Source organism: Heterocephalus glaber, unplaced genomic scaffold (genome assembly GCF_053883595.1).
Source record: "Heterocephalus glaber isolate CG9 unplaced genomic scaffold, H.glaber_assembly_v1.0 deba00001665, whole genome shotgun sequence".
Lineage (NCBI taxonomy): Eukaryota > Metazoa > Chordata > Mammalia > Rodentia > Bathyergidae > Heterocephalus > Heterocephalus glaber.
In genome coordinates, this window is record NW_028258405.1 from 65221 (window position 1) to 89114 (window position 23894).

The 23894-nt window shown below is 51.6% G+C and overlaps 1 protein-coding gene across 1 annotated transcript in view; it reads right to left on the minus strand.

Annotated features, from left to right (window-relative positions):
• LOC147822296 (uncharacterized) overlaps positions 1–23894 on the minus strand; it is a 45962-nt gene extending 22068 nt beyond the window's left edge. Inside the window, 9 exon segments of the mRNA XM_087197296.1 lie at positions 1952–2023; positions 3276–3347; positions 7559–7689; positions 10236–10477; positions 10480–11154; positions 16696–17609; positions 21480–22175; positions 22672–22706; positions 23795–23894. Coding sequence (XP_087053422.1) covers positions 1952–2023; positions 3276–3347; positions 7559–7689; positions 10236–10477; positions 10480–11154; positions 16696–17002 — 1499 coding nt within the window. The 5' untranslated portion in view covers positions 17003–17609; positions 21480–22175; positions 22672–22706; positions 23795–23894.

The following is a 23894-nucleotide window of genomic DNA, read 5'->3' on the forward strand; positions in this document are numbered from 1 at the left end:
CGAGCTTCACTTGCTCTTAGTTAACTTATAATCACTAATTTTGGATGTCACACAGCTGGGCAATACATTAATAGCTTCCCACAATCAGCACCTTTGAAGCATGGGTCTGACAACAATTTCCTGGGTTACTTCACAGGGACTCAAAGGCACTTTAGCTGAGAACCACTGATTCTTCTCTTGAGCCTTGTGATGGTTAGCTGAGTGTCTGCTTCATTTGCTTGGCATCTGCCTGTGGGATTGGTGAAGCACCTTTCTGGGTGTGTCTGGGTGGGTCACGGAGGTGTGACCTTGAGTCCTATATATGGTTTCTGGCTGCTTCCTGTCTGGCGCTATTCTCCTGCTCTGTCTCATGGCTGCCATGAATTAAGCAGCTTTGTTCTAACACACCCTTCTACCATGCTGTTGCTGGCATGCAGCCAGCCCATCATGGATTGAATCTCCTTAAAACATGAGCTAACTTAGCCTCTCCTCCTTGAAGTAGTGGGTGTTGGGTATTGTGTCTAGCTGAATAAGACAAGTCCACAGATGTCTGATGGGTAACTGCAATGGGACAAAATGCCTGACATAGTGCATGTTCATGTTTTCTGTCCCTTTTTCTGCCACAGCCCTAGAGCCAGACTCTACCCAGGTCTGTACAGGGACATGTTGGTCATTTAAGAAATATGCTGTCCAAGACTATGCTACAGGGTTAACTCAGCTTGTTGTCCCTTGGAGCTGGTGCTTTCAATCCAACCTTGGACTCTCAGCAGCTCCAACACTGAATGTCCTTCAGCCCTATCATACTATACAAGATGATGACACCAGCTGTAAGAGTAACTCAGGAGTTCCTGAGTCAGTTGACCACCCATGAGCCCCCCAAGTATGAGGCCAGGACGATTTGTGCAGGATGATGGCACCAGGTACATGAACATTCAACAGCCTCGATGATGAGTTCACCATGACCATAAAGCGATCCATGTTAGTCACAAGAAGAAACATTGTTTGGAACTGAGCACCCAGCATGGGAATCCCTGCACTTCAGCCAACCCCTGCAAATCAACACAAATCTGCTGCTCCTTTGCTCTCTGAGCACACCCTGGTCCTCAATCAATTGCTGGCTTCCTTTGGCCAAAGCCTCAATTAGGCTGAATGTCTCCAACCCATACTCCATGCGCCCTTAAAGCTTTGCCTGTGCACAGTGTGTGCACTGCCAATGTTGACCCAGTCTCTTTTCTATTGTCCCTGGGTCAAAAGATCCTGATGTCCAGTGTCACTGTCCTCAGGCCCCAGGGCTTCCTGTCCCTCCCTTCCCAGAGTGCTGACTTGTCCTTCACTGTCTTCCTCTGGCTTCTCCCCAGGGCCCCACAACTCCAGGCTAAGAGTACCCACCTCTCCTCTGTACTCCTCCCTCTCAGGGTTTGAATCCATTGCTATCCCTCACCCTACAGCTGATCAGCAGCTCTCCAGCATCCTCCTGGGTCTCTGCATCTCTGGGCACATTGAGCCACCTCCCCCTGATGTTGGTTTCTCAGGTCTCTCTGTTGAGGCCTACTGGGGGGCAATGCTGCCCTGTCAAAAGCCCCCAGCCCTTCCCCAGCCCTCTCTGTGCCCCACTGGCCCTGGGCAGAGGGTGACCTTTCACAGTAGGCCCCACACAGGCCAAGGTGCTTATAGGAGTCTGGTCTGCTCCGCCAGCCCCCTGGATCCCGCAGGTCCCCACAGCCAGCCCAGGAAAGAACTCAGGTCTGTTGGAGTCTGGGCAGACATGGGGACTTCTGGATGGCAGGGTCTGTGGGTACCAGTACAGCAGGACTGTGAGGGGCTGGGCATCAGGCTGGAGGCCAATGTGGATCCCTAGGTATCCCAACCAGCCCAGCCCATGCACTGATGTGGCCCCACAGAGGCGGTAGTGGAGCCCTCAGTTCCCTGCAGTTTCTGTGGCCTGGTCCCCAGCCCTCCTCAGGTCACCTACCTGTCTGCAGTGAGAGGCACAATGACTTTGGCATCTCTTGAGCCCATAATGAAGGACATGCGCAGGTTGGGGCTGGAAGGAATCAGGGCAGTAAGAAACCCATGCATTTGACCCCAGGAGACTGCCTGGGATGAGGGGCAGTCTCTGTGCGCACCCCTCTCCGCCCTGGGCTCAGAGAACCTCAGCGAGAGGTGCTGCAGCCTATGGGGACGTGGGCCCCAGGGAGGGTCAGGGTGACCTCACAATCACACCTCTGCTCCAGCACCCCAACACACAAGAAAGCACAGGATAGACCCCTAGGTGTGCCCACAAATACATACACACTCATCCACACAAGCTCACACACTCACGGGCACTCACATCACACACATCCAGGCTCACACACTCATGCGCACACCAGTCACACACACACACAAACACCCTAAAGAGGACAGCCCCTCTGCACTCCTTCATGAGGCCTCCCTCCCATCTGTCTCTCTGCTGCTGCTACTTTTGTATCTCTAGCCTTTTTTCCTCTTCCCAAACCCTCCTTCCTCCCAGCTCAGGAAGTCCCACTCCCTATGGGCACCATTCACAACGCCTTCCCTTCCTGTCGCTGACCACTGCCCTTGGTCCAGGACCTCTGACCCTTGCAAGGTGGCTGCAGCCTCCCTGGCTGAGCTGACCGCTGCTCCTGTTCTTCTTCCTGGCTCTATTCACCCACAGTTGCCAGGGTTTTTCTTGGAGCACATCACTCCCCTGCCCATGAACCTTCCATGGCTCTCTATGGCTCAGAGGAAGAATTCAAGTGCCTCCTTGGCCTGGCACAGTCAATCCTGGGGGTATTGGCCCCAAGCTACTTGTGAGGATTTGTCTCCAGCCCTCCCCTGAGTTACCCACACTCCTCAGCCTAAACAGACCCCCCACTAGAGGGCACCCTGATGGTTACTGTGACCCTGACTTTTCTCCAGCCTTCAAGGTCAAGTTCACTTCCCACCTCCTCTGGGAAGCTGCCCAGGACCACTTCCCTCTAGGAATCCTTGCTGTCCCCTCTAACCTTCCTGGCACACTCTGTCCCTTTCCTTTGGCCCTGAGCACCCTGTGTCCAGGTGGCAGCTACTGAGTTGCTGTCCTGACTTCCTTCCCAGCCTGGGGGTCTGGAGGGCAGATGGTGTCCCTGCAGGTGCCCAGGCTCTGAGGCAGGACAGACACACAGCTGAGACCCAGAGGACCAGTGCACTCTGTCCCCTTTCCTGCCTGGTCACGCTGGGCTCTGTGTTCCCACCCAAGGGACCCCACCAAGCCTAATCAATGCTCAGGCAGCCTGCACCATGGAGAAGCGTACTTTTTAAATCTTGCCACCAATTCTGCCACAAATGAAAGAACTTTAATCCAGTTGTCGTCCACACTGCCAGACCTGATGACAAAGGAGACACAAATTAGGGCATGAGATGCCTTCATCACCCAGAGCAGCTTCTTTCTCCATCACCTCTCTGCAGGATCCTTAACACTGGCTCCCACCCCAATGCCTCGGACAACAGTGGGTTATCCTGGAGGTGACTGTCATCAGGACCACCAGTGGGCAGAGGCTGGCCAAGCAGGCCATCTACTGGGATTGAGGAACCTCTAGGAAAAGAGATGCTGGTCACACTAGCTGAGGGCTGTGTGGACAGGAAGTGGAGGAAGAGGATGTGACTGGAAAGTTCCTTGAGCACCTCTGCTTCTTGGGCTCTCTGGGTCTCCACTGGCCTTGGTGTGACCTTCCCAGCTCCCTGTGGGTGTGTAGAGACCTTGGCATCACAGCCATGGGAAGCCTTTGAGAGCCATCACTAGGTCCAGAGGTGACCAGACATGGCTTGTGGTTCCCCTGCTGGACTCCTGAGTACCAAGTGTTAGAGCTGCCCTTGGGGTGAAGAACCTGCTCAGCTTTGTCACTAGCCTGTAGTCCAGCCCCTGCAGGCCCAAGGGGCCTTTTCCAGCAGGCACTGCTGGGAAAAGGGAACAGGCTGGCCACTGCTGCCCTGGTGCCCACACTGTGGACCAGCAGGGATGGCTGCAGGCTCTTCCCATCCCCACTCCAGCATCCTGCTCCATTGTGTCCCACTCTGTCCCAGATGGAGAGTGAGGAGCAGGAGGAGCCTGGGGTCTCGTGACTCCTGTCCAGTGGGAATCAGTCACATCTGCCCTATGTCCCTGGCAAAGGTCTCTGGGTCCCCACAGCTCTGCTGGTGAAGCATCAGGGGGCAGAGGAGAATTGTGCCTGGTGAGTGAAAGGCACCTGCCAGGAGACCACCTTCTCCCCTCCAGAGATGATGGTGCCCACAAATGGGACCCCCTGAAGGTCACACAAACATGTGGAGACTGTAGCACACCAAGAGCCACCTCTTTCTGTCCCATCTACTGCCTCCACTGGGCTATGTCTAAATCAGTGTGGACACTAGGAGGAAATGAAGGCCTAGATGATTCGACACGTATCAGGATGATTTCTCTGAGCATGTGTGTCCCAGGCCCTCTGCTGTGTGCTTCCATCCAGGGAACACTCACATCAGCTCATTCCCTTTTACAGGAGAGGAAACCGAGTCTCTCACACATTAAGAAAACCCTGACAGTCTCCATGCCCAACCTAGATCTGAACTCAGTCTTTCTCCGCACCCCGTGCATTATTCCCTGCACATGGCATCTCTGGGGGACACATTGCTGTCCCACAACTGCTAACGGAGCAATGAGCTCCCCTTCCATGAGGGCCAGGAGTACTATAGTCCCCGGGGCTGATGGTCTGTGCCAGGCCCTCCTGACTGAGATGGGAAACAGGTGCAAAGGGTGCCTTCTTTCACCCTAGCTGCAGCAGCCAGTAGGTGGGAATGGCAAGTGGCAGGTCTAGGGCGGGAGGGGAGGCACCCAGCAGACAAGCCTCCATCCAGGAGCTCAGCCTGGGCACGGGGGCTGAGCGGCTCCCCTTCCTCCCTCAGAGAGAATTCAGAGCTCAGCTCAGGTTCCAGCCTCAGGTGAGTGTGGCCGAAGGACTTGGCCCGTCCTAGCCTTGAAGATGCCTTGCCTGTCCTCTTGCAGAGGCAGGAGGCATGTGGACTGGGGCTGGGGTGGGAAATGAGGAGCCTCAGCTCTGGAGCACATCTCCTTGGGCCTGTCTAGTCCTCCCACTTCCTTCGACTTTAGGAAAAAAGGAAAGGAGAATTTTCCCACCCTCTGATAGTTTGCTGCAGAGTTTTGACTGAACTTTCCCAAGTCATGAAGCTTCTTTCAGCCTCAACTTCACCCTCGTTGAGTTGAGGGCACAGAACTGACTTCCTCAAGCTGTTGGGAGGCCTACAGTGTCCACATCAGTAGGCACACAGCAAGTGTCCAACTAATGCTATTCCACATCCCCACCTGTGCCCACAGCCCTCCTCATCCATCCCACATGAAACAGGGTGGTGGCCGAGAGGGGCTTTGGGGTCTTGGCCTGATTAGGCTGTCAGCGCCCTGGGCGCCCATCCTCCCCAACTCTGATGCCCAAAGGCAGCCACCACCCATGCTGTGTTAAGGATCCGAGGGCACCGCCTGCCCAGGGCATCTCAGAGTCCCTGGGCTGGAAGGGAGGAGGGACTTCTCCCACGGTGGGCAGGGGGCTCCTAGGTGGCTGTTTTGGCTCAGGAGCTGGGACTAGGCCCTGTGTTCCCCACCCTCAGTACCCACAGAGAAGGAGATGAGAGGGCCACACCTGTGACTGTGGAAAGAGCCCAGCCCAGGAAGCCCGGGTCTTGTCACCACCAGCATCCTCCAGGCACCTTGGCCACCTAGGAGCCCACCCTGCAACAGGACAGCACAGGGAGACCCCCGGGCTACTGTGCATCCAGAGGGGGAGGGCTGAGGGAGGAGGGCTGGGGACCAGGGAGGGCGTCCCCCTGCTGAGGGCTGCACAGGCTCTCATTGGGTCCCAGCCCCAGCCAGCAGGAGGGCTGGGATGGAACCCGGCCACCTCTCTAAGACCAAGACCCACCTGCCTCCCTCTCTGACAGCCAGCAGGAGCCCCAGGGACAGCACAGCTTCCCCAGGGCCAAATGAGCCCCTGGCTGCCCTGAAAGTGGAGGGACTGTGCCAGGTCTGCAGGGTGGGAGGAAGAGCAAGGCTTAGAGGAGAGGCCACTGGTCAGGGATGCAGCCCCCCCCCCGACCCCAAGGCCATAGGTGGTCTCTCCCAGAGAACCCGAAGGGCTCTGGCTGTCCTCTTGCAGAGGCTGGAGTCCCATGAGGCCTTGTCCTGCCTGTAATGACTGGGAACCGCTGCTTCCTGGGGTCAGGTGGAGGCATGACCTAGGGGACACTCACATGTTCAGGATGATGTAGAGGTCGAAGGAGCCCCAACAATAAGTCTCCTCCTGACTGGGGTCCCGGTGTCGCCTAGCTTCCGGATTATGGGTCACGATGCGGTAGGGATGGGGGCCTAGGGACCTCCCTGCGCCGAGCAGGGGCAGGAGCAGCAGCAGTAGGAGCAGGAGGAAGAGCACAGAGCAGGGCACACGGGGGCTGTGCCTCCCCATTTTGTTGCCCATCTCTGTGACCTCCTTGCTCATGGGACCCTGTCCAGAGCCCAGGGAGGCCGAACACCAGCCACCTCGGGCCTCCTGCGTGGCCACCTCCTCTGTGCCCAGGGACCAAGGCCCCTGGAGCCCTGTCACCAATGCGCAGTGGGCTCACACCAGTTCCCTCTGAGAGCACAGTGACTGAGGACACTGCTTCCCTCGGTGTCCAGACACGGACTGTCCCCAAGGCCCTCCCCCCACCCCAGGGCAGAATACCCTGTGGTTATGATGGACAGAATGGTTGTCATGGTGACTTTGTGACCCGCAGCTCTGCCCAGAGACCTGCTTGTTGACAGCATCAAGTGGGGGTCATAGGGTCTCTGGAGGGTGTGTGAGATGAGGCCTCTCTGTCCCTCTTCCCAGCCCTCACGTGTGGTCCTCAAGAGGCCACCTAAGGACCCAGGCGTGCTGTTAATTGAGAGAGGACAGAGCTCTGGCTGAGATCAGGATGCTACCGTGGGTGGGGAGTTCCAGGGACTGGAGGCAGCAAGGGAGATGTGGGGAGGCCACTGTGAGCATCCTGTGGCCAGCCAGGCAGTGTCAGAGCTGGACGAGGCCGTGTGCTGTGAGTGGGGGACAGTGCCTTATCCCTGATCTCTAACACACCACCCAAGCTCAGGGACGTGAAACAAGAACTGTTTCATTGTGCCTCAGGCTCCGCGGACAGACATCAGAAGGGCAGAGCAGGGAGGCCCCGTGACAGGGTGTTACAGGAAGGCTGGTGAGAGGTGTGACTTTGGTGGCTGGGTGTGAAATTCTCTGGACGCTTCCTCACCCCGATGTGTGGCAACCAGGCTGGGGGACCCCAAATTTGGGCTCCACTGGGGCTGTTAATGTAGATCCCACACCTGACTTCTCCAGGTGACTCGGGCTTCCTCAGAGCGTGGGCATCAGGGAGGGGAAGTGATAGTTTTTCATGGTGCCTCAGAGCCTCATGAGAGGGTATTTGCAGTGATAATGCAGAAGCCTTTTATGACATCAGCTCAGAAGTCACACTGTGTCACTTTCACTATGCTGGGTCAGCTCAGGTTCCAAGGGAGAACACAGACCTGGTTCTCAGAGGAGTAGGCTGGGCTTGGCCTTCTGTGACCCGCTGCAGGATAGCACTTGGGCTGGCAGGTGGGGGACACAGTGTGGGGACTCTGCAGACTGTGCGTTCAAAGGGCTGAGGAGCATCATACTGGGAAGGGAAGGGAAATATACTTGATCAGCTTTATTTTCCTTTTTAAAAAAAATTTTTAAAAATAACTTTATTATCAAACAAACACACATACAAAAAATTAAAACCATTCAGAGAAGAACAATGCAAGGGGGAAAAAAACTACAATAATATTCAAATACAGTAGAACTCAACCAAAACAAAACTTAAAGCACTTAAACATTTTCCCATATAACTTAAAAAAGCATCTCAAACACCAACAAGACACCAGAGGATGTGATTTGTTTCAGAAAGATCCCCAAAACCAATATTGAACAAATAATGATCTGGAAAAAAACTCCAGTTAGTTAGCAGACTCCACATAAGCCAAACTTCTCCCTAATTTAAATTTTGATACATTCATATGACAAGCGATGGAAATACAATCCGAGAAATATGTTATTAGGCCATTTCATCCGTGTGTATCCTTATTTACACTCTCAGTTTCTCACACTAGAGAAACTATTCGGTATTTACACATGTGTGTCCTGTTTATTTCACTTAAGAGTATGGCCTCAGGATGCATCCATTTAGCTGTAAACATCTCTAGTTTCTCGTTCTTTATGGCTGAGTAGTATTCCATTGTATTAAAAAACCACATCTTCTTTATCCAGTTTCCAGTTGATGGGCACTTGGGCTGTTTCCAAGCTTTCACTATTACCAACTGTGCCACCGTAAACGCTGGTGCACATATATCTCTGTGGTAAGATTCTTTTAATTCTTATTTTCCTTGTTTTTATATGCACAGAAGATGATGGCAAACCTTTTCCTAACAGGACCAAAATGGATCCTTACTATATGTAACCCGGTATTTCTCTGTGGTATCCAGCTTGGGTTTGTAGGTTTTTTCTTTTGAAGTTGTCTGCAATAATGGGATATTTTGAATGGTTGTCCTTTAGGATAGATGTAATCTAGGGTCCTCCCACAACACATCAGCATCTCCCACTTTGCATCCTGCATGGCTGTCATTGTTATAGCTTTGTATTTGCTCCTAGCGATTGGATGTCTCACTGTGGCCTTAATTAACCTCTTCCCAGTTTCTGAGAGGACTAGTCCTCACCTTAGTCCTTCCTCTTTCCTCCCCTGTGAGGAGCTGTTTGACGGTGTGGTGTGGCCCTTCTCTGATGGGCAAGCTTATTGCTTCCTTATTGCTTCATTAACCTTATGTATTTTGGATACTAACTCCTCCTCACCTGTTGCAAACACCTTCTTCCAGTGTGAGTCTTATTTCTTCACTGTATTGGTTTTTTGTGAAACACAAGTCTTACTTTTAGTGCAGAACCTGGTTTGGATGAGTATCCCCCAGAAGCTTGTGATGTAGAGGCTTGGTCCCCAGGGTGGCATTCTTGGGAGAAGGTGGACAGTCTAGGGGGTGGGGCCTGAAGGGAGGTCTTTAGGTCCCTGGGGAAGGGGCTTGTGGGACAGCCATCGCTTCCACTTTTTCTCCTGGCTCCTGGTGTCAGTTGCCTCACTAGACACTAGCATGGTGTACCCGTGGTGTACCCCCAGAATTCTGGCCTTGCATCTTCCCTGGGTCTGTGCAAAGCCTCTCCAGCAGCCCCTATTTCTGCCAGGCTCCTCCCTTCCTCTCTCTGACACATGCACAGCTTGGAGGAGAAGACCCTTGATTCACAAATAATTAAGACAAACAAAACAAAACAAAAACCAGATTAAGACAGCCTACATCTGGGCCTGTGCTTTCCCACTGGGCTGATTTAGTGAGGATCAAACTGAATTTATGTACTGACTTCCTTTCTTGGAGGGGCAAGTGGGAGGAAACTGAATGCGTTAAGGGTTCACAGGGCCCGCACAGGCTGCCCGGAGGTGGTAGACAGAGCTGCCATCCTGCCCAGGGGAAGGGGAGCCTGAGAGGTCAGGGACAGAGCAATAAAACAGCCCTATGTTGCTGCGTCTTGCTGGCTGCCCTGGGAGTGCCCTGAGCTGGAGAAAGGAGGGAGCTCACACTGGGAGATACTGAGAGTAGAATCTGGCTGGTCACAGACACCCACACCTGGGGTCCCTGGCTAGGAACAGATGGGAGAGCCTTGGCCAGGCAGAGCCTCTGGGACCTGCCCTGTGCATAGGGCAGCACTGCCAACTTCTAGGGATGGCTGTTTCCGGGAAAGCCCTTCTACAGAGATGGTTCTGCTTTTCAGAAGACATGCTCTGATTTAAAAATTCCAATTTGGCCGGGGATTTAGCTCCGTGGTTCAGCCACCTGGGCTTTGCAAGCTCAAGGTCCCGAGTTCCATCCCTGGTACCAAAAACAAAATGAAACAAAACAAAACAAAAAAATCCAATTCGACTAAGCCACACTTTCCAAAGGACAGACAGACCAAATACATCTGGGGGCTGTATCCACCTCCATCTACCTGTTTCCTGCCTCTATGTTTGGGAGGTTATCACTATTCTGCAGATGGTGACAGGAAGTCACACAGGCAGAGCAACTTCCCACCAGACGGGGGCGAAGCTGAGATGGAGGATCAGAGGACAGGCAGTACAGGGAGGCGGCGCTCCTGCTGGCCTACCTTAGGCATTGGGAATTCAGAGGCTCCTGCACAGTAGTAGGCGTCAAAGAACTTGGGGGAGATTACCCATTCATTCCACCCAATGTCTGCGAAGTCCACCTTCAGGTACCACTGCGCGCAGACCCGTGGCTCGTCCCACTGTCTCCTCCGCGCTTTCTGCATCGTCTTCTCATCGAAGTCCAGCACCTGCGAGGTGGTGGCAGGAAAGGTGTCCTGGCCCTTCCTCCTGCACTCTTTAAGGGGGGGCGGGGCTTCAGCGCACAGAACTGACCAGGCCACAGCTCCTGCTTATGGAAGTGCGGGGCCAAGGGCGCGCTTGCTGGCCCCTCATCTAGCCCAGGCAGTTCGTTGTCCTGCAGCGGCCCAGGGCCCTGTGCAGCCTGGCAGACGCGGGGGTCCGCGGAGCTGTTGTGCACAGCTCGAGGCACAGGGTCCCCAGCAGGAAAGGGGTCATACCTCTGCAGCATCACCGCCACGCTATTGGGCTCCGAGATGGCCAGGTCGTTGGCATATAGGAGAATGTAGGGAGCGGACTTGGGCACCCCGGGGTTCCTCTCCCACGAGTCCAGCTGGGCCGACAGGAGCAGCTCTCCGTCACGGCGCACCACCTTGACGATGGTGGAGATGTCTTTGGCCTGCCACAGGCCGCGTGGTGGAGGCACCAGGGCCATGGCTCCGCGCAGCAGCCCCTGGGTGGCCTTGTTCTTCACCAGACTGCGGAAGAGCATGTGTAGGTGCGCGGGGCCCGGGGGCGGCAGGTGGCATGGGGCGCTCTTGACCCAAAGTTTGTAGGGCACATCTCGCGCCTGGGGCCACCGTGGGGGCCCTGAGTAGAAGTGGAAGGTGGCCGTAAGGATCATCTCCAAGTCCTGCATGGAGCTCAGGTTGAAGGAATACACAGCCTTCTGATCAACCACTTCTGTAGGAGAAGGACAGACCACAGCCTGTTGGGTTCTGTCTAGGAACTGCCCTTTGCTCAGGGTGCCTCCCACCCAGGCTGGGGTGAAGCCATGCCAGGACCCAGGGTCATGCTCAGCCCATGTGTTGCTTGGCTCCTCTCCTGCAATCCCCATATCAAACTGATGGGGGCGCCCTTTGGTGTCCTCAATGAACATGTGCCATTGAGGTCAGAGTAGGGGGAGAGATGAGGGAGCAGAGGAGGTGACAGGATAGATGTTCAGGCCTGCTGGACCCCAAAGCTCCTTTTTCCTAGCCTGTATAGCCCAAGAAAGACTAAGTGTCGCTGACACCTTCATCAGGTGCTCAAGATGGCTTGGGCTGTGTCCAAGATTTGTTTTAAGGCAGCCACACCACTAAGGCATTCACATAGCTGTTTTTCTATGCATCCAGTTTTTAAATGCAACCATTAAAGTCAATTGATAGTAAATGCAGTCATTCTTCCAAATGAGATGAAATAATGAGACCTATTTTTCACTGTATTCTGAGTACCTTTAAAGGGAAGCTCGGATTAAGGACACAGCCATTTTGATCATCTGCTGTGGGGCCTTTAAGATTGCTTTACAAAGAAAGAGCAGAATCAGGATTGCACAAGGTCAGTCAATAACCTCCAAGGGCCAGGCTGCTGTCTGGAGGTGCCAGCCTCACCCGCCTCCCGGACCACTTGACCATCACATCTGTCCTGCCTCTGCTTCCCTGGGGTTTCTGACCACTCCTTCCTTCTCACCTGGCCCCACCACATGTTCCCCATGTCACCCCACTGTCCCAGGAAGCTGGAGAAGTCCTCTCTAAGCAGGGAGGGGTCTTTTCCGGCACATCCCTGTGCTGGAGACCAGGTGGAAGCAGCCTGGGAGATGGTAGACACTGGGCTCCCAAGGGGCATGGGTCGGAGCTACACTTCTCTGACACCTGCATCCAGGGATCAGTTGGGATTTTTTTAAACCACAATCTTCAGTTTAATGTTCTTTATTTCTACTGGGCAGGAAGCCTTGTTCCATTGGAAGATTTCATATGGACTGTGAGAGAGAGGAAGAAAGGGAGAAATATCTATGGAGAGCCCCTTAAGGCTAAAGATGTCATCTTACCTAATCTTCCCTACAAGTGGAGATGTCACAGCCCCTTCACATGCCCCAAGCATATCAAACCACACTAGGTCCTGCTATGCATTTAAATTTGGCTTCGTCCAAGCACTGTGGCCTTGAATGCCACAGTCTGAGTCTCACATTCTGACCAGCACCCCTGGGGGCTGTACACATTGAGAAGTCTAAGGAGCAGCTCAAGTGCCCCAGGCTGAGTATCTGTAGCACCTCCAAGCTGGAAACTTCCAGTAGGTGTCCTTGCTGTCGCCCACAGCTGGGGGCTCCTGCACTGCATTCACTCAGGGTGGTTCAGAGAGGGTCACTGGTCGCTCCTCCTGCTGAATGCTCATTGACCTGTGGGTGGGTGAAGGTCAGCACAGTACAGCACCCACTCCCAAAGTAGAAAGGCTCCAAGTCCCCGTTGGATGCCAACATGCTCTGAGCCTCACTGTCCTCATGTGCTTCATATGGGCCTGATATGAACTCCTGAGGCTGAAAGAAATGACACACAGCAAGCCCCATGCAAGGGAGGTGCCCAAACATGCTTTCTGACACTGTCACTGAAAAGACAGAGGGAGGCAGGGCCAGCTTCTCCTGCACCGACATGAGCAGCCCCACTCCCCACAGCTCCTGGTCCTGACCCAAGATAGCAGATGTGGCTCACTTTCATCCAGTACAGGTCTTAGCGCAATGTTTATTCTGCTCATATCACAGATCCAGAGTGAGGACAAGTCTCAGAGGTCACATGAGAGGGTAGGTGTCCTACCTCTGTGGGGCTTGAGGGCTTCTGGCCAGAAATAGCTCATGGTTTACTGGGCAGCCTGCCCTGTGACAACCCTCCCTGCAGGGACCTGCTGAAGTCCAGCCAGGTCACTGTAGCCTTCGGGTGTCATGCGGGCTGTGGCTCAAGGTAGGGACCCCTACCTGAAGTTTCCAGCTGAGATGTGCCCAAGGCACAAGGGAGAAGCCCAAAGAGAAGTCTCCATCTCCTGTGAAATGTACTCACAGTGGCTGTGTAAGTCAATTCTCTTCTGTATCATCCCCCTTCCCAGAAGAATCTGTAAAACTCTCACTCTGCTAAGGGTCAGCTGCCTGGGTTCCCAGCCAAAGTGGTCAAAGGTGTCCTGGGAGAGCTCTGCCTAGTGGGGGACAGACTGGTAACTGATGACAGCCCTCAGCAGCATCCGGTCACGTGGCCCTCACAGAACACTACACATGAGGCCCTGTGTGCTGGGAGCAGTTCTGGGACCTCCTTTGCTTAGAGGCCTCTACAGCCCCAAACAACATGCCACTTAGCAAAGTCCTACTAGGTCTGACAGCCCATCCCTCCCTCTGCCTTGACACTTGTCCTTCTTGTCATCCCTACATGAGGCTTCTGTCTAGGGCCTTGCCAGGGCTGTCCATCCCCTGCCTGGCTCCCCCTCCAGGTGTCCTGGATCTTCCTTCAGATCTTCACTCATTCAACCTCCCCTGCAAAGCTGCCCTTGGCCCTGGGACTGAAGAGCTGCTTGTCACCTCTCCTGTTCCAAACACTTCCTGACATCGTGTGTATTTATGTGTTATTGTTTGTCTTGTTCTCTCCATAAATACTGAGAAGGCAGAGCTTTGTCAGTTTTGTTCTCTTCTGTGCCCTGGGTCCTGGCATACAATGAGGGTGGCATTTGGTGCTCAGAGATACGTGATAAGGGAGGAGTGCCTAGGGCACATTAAATGGCCTCTGCATTGCAGGAAGGCAGGAAGGGACAGGGCACCAGTGGGGCCTATAAGGCCCTGGCCACTGTCCTTAAGCACAGCCACCACATTCTTAAGAAGCCCAGACAGTGTAGTTCTTTGAAAAGACACAGCTGACTGTGAAAACACAACTGAAGACCTGGGGGACTGGACCTTCAGCCAGTGACCTCCACGTGGGCCTCATTTATCTTATCTCTAAATAGGAATACAGGTTGAGTACCCCGTATCTGCTGCTTAGGACCAGAAATACTTCAGATTTCATATTAAAAAAAAACTTTGGAATATATGCATATACATGGTGAGACATCTTAGGGATGGTACCCCAATCTGAACACAACATTCTTTTCTATTTCCTGTATTTTATAAATTTAGCCTGAAGGTAATTTTGTATAGTATTTTTAGTGCATCTGCATCCTGACTGAAACTTGTCACATGAAGTTGGTTGTGGAATTTTCCATCTGTAACATCATGGCAGTGCTCAAAAAGTTTTGGATTTAGCATTTTAGATTTGGGATGCTCCATGCCTCAGTACCTGGCCCTGAGTGCCGCCTGCTTACTACAAGGACAGGGAGGCATGGGTCATTCACTCCGTGGAAAGAGGGCTGGGCCTCCACTGAGGGCACATCGCCAGCCCAAAGTCACCCCCCTGGGAAGGGGCAGAGGTTCTGCCTGACCCAGTGCCCACATCCTTTGTCCTCCCATGGACTCGGAGCAAGAGCTCCAGCATCCAGCATGGCCTGTGTTGGTAAGACTTGCTGCAGTTTACAGCCGCCTCCCCCATTGGTGGCCTTGTCCCTGGATAGGGGGTCTCTGCCCAGGTTCACCCTTCCTTACAGATGGGGCCCTGGAGGAGGAAGCAGCACATCTGAGGGCTGGCACAGGGCTGGCTTTGAAACAGCTTTGACTTAGATGAGCCAGGGGAGGGGGAGAGAAACCGACTGTGTGCTATGCCGGGCACCAAGTCTCCACCTCATCCCTGCTGCTCAGAAGGGGAAAGGAGCCAATGCCACTACACACAGCCAGTAGCTGGAGAAGCTGGGATTTAGGCCCAAGTTTGCCTCTTGGTTCCAAAGAAGAGGGATCTGTCAGACAGTTCCAGACTGTACCAGAATTCTGACTTGTCACACTTATCTTTTCTACCCTATCACTCCTGGGCCCCAGGCTTGTCTCTGATGGAGATGGTACGAGTTGCGTGACAGGGAGAATAGCAATATCCTGGTACACAGGAGGTACCAGCCATTGCCATGCTTAGACCTCTCCCGCCTCAGTTTCCCTGTCTGTAAAATAAGGGCCACAGGATGTGAGTCACCGTCTCCAGTCCCTCTTGGGGGTTACATCCTGTGTTCCTGTTACTAGTACCATCCCCACTCCATAAAAACAGGAAGATACTTAGTCTGGCCAGTGCTGGCTCAGAACTTGCTCCCCACTTCATCTTTCTTTCCACCTCCCAGCCACGCCCTGCCCTTTATAAGCAAGTCCAATCAATTCTGCCTCTTTACTGATTTACCAAGGTTGTGACCATGCTAGATAAGTTCTAAGTGGCTTCATTTAGGGTGCTCCACAAATGGACTGTAGGTGGGAAATAAAAGGTACAGTGAGGGTGGAGCTCTATCGGTTGACCTGGTGAGTCTGCTCAGGGGAGAAGAAAAGGGTGTGCTCAGTGGCAGGTGCTCCCCTGTCCACCATCTTGAGAAGCCAAGCTCCCCATGTCTGGTCCTAAAAGCCACAGATGTTACCTAGAGCCACACAGCTCATGAGCAGCAGGTGGCAGCTCTGACCCCAGACAGGATGGGCTTGTGTCCTTCCATCTTGGGAGGGCAGCCTGCACATTGAAGGGTTTTTTCCTAATGAATGCCTCCTCCCCACAGGGCTGCAGGAGATCCCACCTACCTGGAACTGTACTCTGCAGCCATGAGTAATCACCATGACAACCAGGGTCTTCCCATCACCCCTGCTGCCCAGGTGGTACCTTCTCTGTTTTCCTGGGGGCTTGCAAGGCAGCCCAGTCCAGCGCAGCCCAGCTCAGTGGGCAGGCTGCTGGGACCGGGGTCTAGAGGGGCTCAGAGCAAGCCAACACGGAGGGCCTCTGCCCAGCTCCATCCACCATGGAAGAAGGCAGGGAGGTGGTTGCCAGGACAGGAGGGGGACAGGGTGTTCCTGCAACCTGGGATTCTGGACCTCAACCTCTGCAACCTGCACACTTCATGCTGGTGCCCTGGAGCTCTCAGTGCCAAGCACCTAAAGCCCTCATTGCATGCCACTTCCTACCACTAAAACTGTTCACTGCCTGCAGCTGGAGGTCCCCCTCCTGCCTGGTGCTTCTCCCTTCTGTCCCTGCTGTCCACCTGACCATCTCTCCTCCAGCAGCGAGTGCCAACACCGCTGGTCTGGTCTTACTCTCCTCACACTCCCCAGCTCACTGGTGTCACAAGGCCAGCTTGTGTCTGGGTCGGGGTGTCCTTTGTTCAACAACTATGGGAGATCACCAAGGATGGGAACTCCGGGCCATGCTGTGCCACTCTGGGATCCTCACTGGAGGCTCCAGCCTGTCCCACAATGCTGCGTGAGTTGATGGGAAGGAATGAATGAAGGAGTGCAAGGAAGAGGAAATGCGGCCAGGCCATGCAGGATGGGGAGGCTGGACGAGGAGGAAGGGGAGAAGGAAGAGGAGGGTTCCGGGGCACTCTACTCACCCAGCCTGGCATGGAAGCTGCGCACCGTGTTGTGTTGCTGCCTCCAGCCTGGAGGCTGCGGGCCCCGCCTGCTGTACTTCTCCTAGAGCCAGAGCATATGGACAGCGGCCACGTCCCTGGCGTCTGCGACCAGTGCAGCAGAAGCCTAGTCCCCTGGGGATGACTCCTGCAGGCTGTCGGTGGCCATAGGCGGCGAGGGCCAGGACAGGGCCGAGTGGCTGCAGCCTGCATCCTGGAACAGCAGGAGCAAAGGCAAGAGCGGCAGCAGTCGGGGCCCCGGTCCGTTCCGCGTGGGGCCACGTGCCATGGCCACGGGACTGCGGCACGGGGCAGGAGCCCAAGCGGAGCAAGGGGAGCGTGGGCGCGGGGCGAGCGGTGCATCCAGGGCTTCAGCCCTGGGCAGTCAATGGGTGTGGAGCCAAGCCGGGTGCAGTCTGGGGAACTCGAGTGGCCAAACTTTGCGGCCCACGGCGCGCGGGCCGGGCTGGTTCGGGAGGCGGGGCGGGGTGGGGCGTCTGCAGTGCCCTCGGGGGACCAGGCTGACCTCCCAGGAGTGTCGCTGGCCGGCAGTGTGCATGGGCGAGTCTGCTTCCTGCCGCCCTGCCCGGAGCCCGAAACCCAGCCCAGCGCCAGGCTCCTGTGTGTCAGCGCCAGGGGCCCCGCCTGCCGGGTTACCCCTGCAATGGCATGCAGGGCTCTGTGGTTGCAAGATGACAGCTCCCCCAGGAGGACCCCAGAGGGTGTCTGAGGGTGTGTGTGTGTGTGTGTGTGTGTGTGTGTGTGTGAGAGAGAGAGAGAGAGAGAGAGAGAGAGAGAGTGAGAGAGAGAGAGAGAGAGAGTACTCGGCGCTTCCAGGTATCTCGGAGCCAGTATGTCCAAAATGCAGCAGTACCATCTGGGAGCTGGGACCCTTCCTGGGTGGGCCAAAAAGCGGGAAAAAAATCCTCATTCTCAAGGCAATGGGAGCAAGAAGGGATATCCTGATTAAAATTCAGAATTAACTGATTAGGTGACTTTATTTGGCAATGGGGATTCTAGTTGCTGAAGGAATACATCAAAGGTCCTTATTATTCTTTGGACAGGATTGCATGAAAAAGGACATGCTATCAATTTGCTTCAAAAACAAGTTGCCAGCACATCAGAGGAAGAAGAGAGAAAGCCCACAGCTGTCCCTAGAAGGGTCTGCATGAAGTGCAATGAGTCCCTGGCCCAATACTGCAGTTTTGCCCTGAGCAAAGGTCCTGGACATTTTTTCACCTCTATAAGGGTTACTTCTGCGTGGGGAGAAATCAGGGCTTGTGGACTTGATGGGAAGCAGGATGAAATCCCAATACACAGGTAATTGAAGTTCTACATTATCCCTAACCCCCAGCATGAACTTACGCTGATACTGACATGCAACCCACACTGGAAGACACAGGCATTTCAATGTCAAAGCTGTTTATGACCCCAAACCTAAGCCTATCCATAGCTACAACGTTAACCCTATAACTACCCATCATACCACACTGCAATGTTCAGGAACATGTAACAAAACACTATATTTTACTTAACACTAAGGCTAACTATAACGATACTATTCACACTCCAATAACCAGGTACTTGATCCACGTGCAATCCTTAACCCTAAAACGAATTGTGACACAAACCAAAACGACCATAAGTAATTTTCAGGTACCTCTATTTCAGCACTATCCATGACACTTACCAAATGAAGACCCCTCACCCTAAAAATCATTCCCACACTCCAAAGCTCAGGTACATGAATTGGAACCCGAAACCTAATCCTAATCTTAACATTAAACCTAAGCAGCAGGATGAAATCCCAATACCCAGGTAATTGAAGTTCTACATTATCCCTAATCCCCAGCATGAACTTACACTGATACCAACATGCAACCCACACTGGAAGACACAGGCATTTCAACGTTAACGCACTTTATGACCCCAAACCTAAGCCTAGCCCTAGCTACAACGTTAACCCTATAACTACCCACCATAGCCACACTGCAATGTTCAGGAACATGTAAAAAAAACACTATATTTTACTTAACATTAAGGCTAACTCTTAACAATACTACTCACACTCCAATAACCAAGGACTTGATCCACGTGGCATTTAAAACGCTAAACCGAATGGTGACACAAACCCTAATGCCCATAAGTCATTTTCAGGTACCGCTATATCAGCACTATCCATGACACTTACCGAAAGAAGAACCTTAACCCTGAACATCTTAAACACTCCAAACTTCAGTGACATGAATTAGAACCCTAAACCAGAACCTAAGCTTAAATCTAACCCTAAGGAGTAGGACCAAATTCCAATACCAAGGTACTTGAAATTCTACATTATCCCAAACCTCCACCATGTACTTATATAATATTAACTTTCTACTCCACACTTGAAGAAACAGGCATTTCAATTTGAAAGCTATCTATCACCCCAACCCTACCCCTACCCCTAGCTAGAACGTTAACCCTAACACTACCCATCACAGACACACTGCAATGTTCCGGCACATGTAAGAAAACACTATACTTTACCGAACACTAATCCTATATCTAACAATCCTACTCACACTCCAATAACCAGTACTTGATCCATGTGCCATCCCGAACCCGAAACTGAATTGTGACACAAACTGAAACGCCCCGAAGTCATTTTCAACTACCTCTATTTCAGCACTACCCATGACCCTTACCAAAAGAAAAACCCTAACCCTAAACATCATACCCACACTCCAAACGTCAGGGACATGAATTGGAACCCTAAACCGGAACCTAATCCTAAACCTAACCCTAAGGAGCAGGAACAAATTCTAATACCCAGCTACTTGAAATTCTACATTATCCCTAACCCTCGCCATGAACTTACATAATACTAACTTTCTAACCCACACTTGAAGACACAAGCCTTTCAATTTCAAGGCTATCTATCACACCAAGCCTAACCCTATCCCTAGCTAGAACATTAACCCTAACACGACACATAGCCACACTGCAATGTTCAGGAACATGTAACAAAACACTATATGCTTCCTAACACTGATCCGAACTCTAACAATCCTACTCACACTCCAATAACCAGGTACTTGATCCACGTGCTATCCTTAACCCGAAAACGAATTGGGACACAAACCATAACGACTATAAGTCATTTTCAGGTAGCTCTATTTCAGCACTATCCATGACACTTACCAAATGAAGACCCCTAACCCTAAAAATCATTCCCACACTCCAAAGCTCAGGTACATGAATTGGAACCCGAAACCTAATCCTAATCTTAACATTAAACCTAAGCAGCAGGATGAAATCCCAACACCCAGGTAATTGAAGTTCTACATTATCCCTAACCCCCAGCATGAACTTAAACTGATACTAACATGCAACCCACACTGGAAGACACAGGCATTTCAATGTTAACGCAGTTTATGACCCCAAACCCAAGCCTATCCCTAGCTACAACATTAACCCTATAAATACCCATCATAGCCACACTGCAATGTTCAGGAACATGTAAAAAAACACTATATTTTACTTAACATTAAGGCTAACTCTAACAATACTACTCACACTCCAATAACCAGGTACTTCATCCACATGCCATTCCAAATGCTAAACCGAATGGTGACACAAACCCTAATGCCCATAAGTCATTTTCAGGTACCGCTATTTCAGCACTATCCATGACACTTACTAAAAGAAGAACCCTAACCCTGAACATCTTAAACACACTCCAAACTTCAGTGACATGAAGTCAAACCCTACACAGGAACCTAAGCTTAAATCTAACACTAAGGAGTAGGATCAAATTCCAATACCAAGGTACTTGAAATTCTACATTATCCCAAACCTCCACCATTTGCTTACATAATATTAACTTTCTACTCCACACTTGAAGAAACAGGCATTTCAATTTGAAAGCTATCTATCACCCCAAACCTACCCCTACCCCTAGCTAGAACGTTAACCCTAACACTACCCATCACAGACACACTGCAATGTTCCGGCACATGTAAGAAAACACTATACTTTACTGAACACTAATCCTATATCTAACAATCCTACTCACACTCCAATAACCAGTACTTGATCCATGTGCCATCCCAAACCCGAAACTGAATTGTGACACAAACTGAAATGCCCCGAAGTCATTTTCAACTACCTCTATTTCAGCACTATCCATGACCCTTACCAAAAGAAAACCCCTAACCCTAAACATCATACCCACACTCCAAACGTCAGGGACATGAATTGGAACCCTAAACCGGAACCTAATCCTAAACCTAACCCTAAGGAGCAGGAACAAATTCTAATACCCAGCTACTTGAAATTCTACATTATCCCTAACCCTCACCATGAACTTACATAATACTAACTTTCTAACCCACACTTGAAGACACAAGCCTTTCAATTTCAAGGCTATCTATCACACCAAGCCTAACCCTATCCCTAGCTAGAACATTAACCCTAACACAACACATCATAGCCACACTGCAATGTTCAGGAACATGTAACAAAACACTATACGCTTCCTAACGATGATCCGAACTCTAACAATCCTACTCACACTCCAATAACCAGGTACTTGATCCACGTGCCATCCCGAACCCTAAACTCAATTGTGACACAAAGCATAACAACCATAAGTCATTTTCAGGTACCTGTTTTTCAGCACTATCCGTGACACTCACCAAACGAAGAACCCTAACCCTAAATTATACCCACACTCCCAACATCATGTACATGGATTGGAATTGCAACTGGATGCTGATTCTTACCTGAGATTTGCAAGAAGTCTGCCCTTAGTCTTGTCGGCTTCAAAGAGGGTAGCTCTTTTGAAGGAAACTGGGAGAAAAGATGTGGAAGAGGGTATCAGAGGAGAACTGAAGAGCTTTTTGGTGCACAGGAAAACCCTTAGTGGCACAGGAAACCCACCTGGATACTGGGATGACTGACAGTGAAACAGTCGTGTTCCCAGAATCCAACCTTTCCTAAGGGACAACTAAAACCTCATGCTCACAATTCCCAGGCCAGGGCCCCAACAGGCACAAATTCTGGGTACAGTCACACATTCAGTGCTCAACAGGTGAGCATCCATTTGAGATTTGAGCCCTCCTAGGCCATGTGTCCTCATACAACCTCTAGCATGGCTGAGGACACCTTCCTTTCCGATCTGAGTACCTGCATTTCTAGGAAGGGGCAGGCAAGGTGCCAAGAGACACCTCTGTCATTTACACAAGGAAATGGACCTTAGGACACCTTGTCAGTGGCCTGGGTGTAAGCCCACACCTACCTGGATGTCTGTAGGTATCCACCAGGGTAATAGTACAGCTCCCTGTGACATTGGGAGCCCAAAGAAAATCAGTTCTGGGAATGATGATTTCATCTACATCTCCTTGCACCAGCACATGTCTGAACTATTGAGATCGCTGTGTGGTTTTGTGCCACCTGGCTGCTTGATGACCACGGCCCTTCTGGAACTCCATGAACAAAGACTGGTCAGAGAATTCTTCCCTTAAAGGGAAACCTGCAGATGTTCTAAGGGTCAATGTCTATAGGCCTGGATATTTGGATATTAGCAAGAATCCCTGCCTCATCCTGTATTACTGTGAGCATGAAAAATTCATTATAGGTCAGCCAATCTACACAAAATGGGAGGCTTATTGTAGTCACTGGAAGAGTCCATTATTTGACCTTCATTGGCACACAGGTCAAACAGTATTTGGAAAGGCAGAAGGGTGTCCGAGTGTCCTCCTTCAATATTCATCTGAAAAAAGGTGTCTCAAGGATGAAGATGGCAACACCTCTCAAGACCTGATTTCCCTAGCACAATACCTACTGATAAATCATGGCAACACCAGGTTAGGCAGAGGCTCCTTTGTGAGCTCTCAAAGGAACATCAGTCAGATCTTGTGAACAAGGCTATGTCCATGACAGGACTTACCTCACAATCTGAACAATGCAGCTTACCTATCAATCTTGTGTCAACAACCAATTCTTCATATCTGTATAAAGATAAAGAGAAGGCCAATCACACCATGCTGAAAGCACAGAATTCTGCATACACTTTGTTCCGCAAGAACACCAGGCCTTTCCATTTGCCAGCACCACTGGCACAAAAGGCTCTCACTTTCCCCGGGTAGGAGAACCAATCTGAGTGGGGCACTCTCACTCTGAGGCACTTATCTTCACCAAGTGGTCAACTGCAGAAAATCGTGTGCTTCTTCTTTGGCAGGGTGGTCCACAAAAATATCATTTGAGCAAGGACACAAAGACCCTCAATCTTCATTTCCCTGCACCCTACAACAAGCACAAACTCCTATTTACTTACCTGGCTAAGTTTGCCCTTCATTGTTTCCCTGAGCACCTGCACCCAAGCCTGGCTACCAACAGAGGACCTAGGATCTCTTACCAAGGTCCATAGAGAGAACTTGCCTGGAGCTATGAGGCCCCTACATGCCCTTACCCATGTCCCGGAGATGTTGAATGGGACTCCCTCTCTTGGGTCACCATCACATCTGCACATCTCACTGGACAAGAAGCCCAGAAGAAACTACTGTTTACCCACACCTGTTTATGTGTCCACCTATACCAATTCCATGTTGTCCTACATTCAAGGTCCATCACCACTACAGGCTCCTCCCTCGGCCACAGAGTAGCTAGAAAACAGTAAAGGAAGTTCCTCAAAGATGCCTGCCAAACTACTCCAATCCTTACTTGAGGGAACCACCCTATGACAATTTCCTGTTGCCCCACTTGATCCCTAGTGTGACTAGAGTGAAATGCAGGATATACCTGACAGCAGGGATCCAATATCATCTAATGCTCCCACACAATAGCAAAAAGACACTGAATACACACTTGCAAAATAGAGTGGGTTACATCAGAAGTTCACCATCAATAGTCATATCTATGCCAGAAATAGTGTCACTGATGTTGAATATGAAATCAGCTCAGAACCTTACACTACTCAGACCTGCAGAGGATACTTGTCCAGGAAACAGGACAACACCTTATGCACACTCTCCTCATGTCCACCTGGATACAAAAGATCCCACGGTCCTCAATGAGGTACAAGGACCATGGTTCTTACCTGAGATGTCCATGAGGTTGCAGCCAGAGTCTTCTACATTTCATATTTTCTCTTGAAGGGGACTTGAGAAGACATGGAGAAGAGGGTGTCGTGTAGAGTC